General features: G+C 35.0%; 1 protein-coding gene across 1 annotated transcript in view; it reads left to right on the top strand.

Moving 5' to 3' along the window:
* The first annotated feature begins 212 nt into the window (after positions 1-212).
* LOC105621732 (proton-associated sugar transporter A-like) overlaps positions 213-574 on the top strand; it is a 4,315-nt gene continuing 3,953 nt past the window's right edge. Inside the window, exon 1 of the mRNA XM_012203189.1 lies at positions 213-412. Coding sequence (XP_012058579.1) covers positions 213-412 — 200 coding nt within the window. The remainder of the gene's footprint in view (positions 413-574) is intronic.

Raw genomic sequence — 574 nt, 5'->3', positions numbered from 1 at the left:
TTAATTATGTTTTCAATTGAAATTATTTTTAATGAAGATCTGTGATTGATAATAATATTTTTTATAGTTGACACGCTTATAGGTTGCGAGAAAAAGATATGGAAATCACGGTTCAATCAATGTTACTTTTTTGATTAATAATGCACCTCAATACACTCGAGTATTTCATCGTTACATCGTTTATCCTGTATCGTGCGAGATAAGAGTCAACCATGGTAGACAAATTGCACGAATACGAAGGACTCATGGGCAGAATTCACGATGTTCGTGATACTATCAAGGAACGATGGAGCGTGTGGAAAGAGTGGAAAAACGGTTTAAATCTGAATCAAGGCCTAGATGGGTTGAAACACCATTTATGGGGACCGCCCAAATTAGAGCGTACTTTGGACGATTATTCCCATATTTATAGGTGAAAAATTCGTTTAGTCAAATGTGAATATATCAGTGTATTTAGTGAAATTTTGCTTAGAATTCTTCATACAATTTTTCAGAATTTACACACACACATACACACACACACACACACACACACACACACACACACACACACACACACACATATATACTAACT

This window comes from Atta cephalotes (genome assembly GCF_000143395.1).
Source record: "Atta cephalotes unplaced genomic scaffold scaffold00037, whole genome shotgun sequence".
In the NCBI taxonomy this organism is placed as follows: domain Eukaryota; kingdom Metazoa; phylum Arthropoda; class Insecta; order Hymenoptera; family Formicidae; genus Atta; species Atta cephalotes.
The sequence above is the reverse complement of the archived record's forward strand: the minus strand, read 5'-3'. Positions and strand labels throughout refer to the sequence as shown.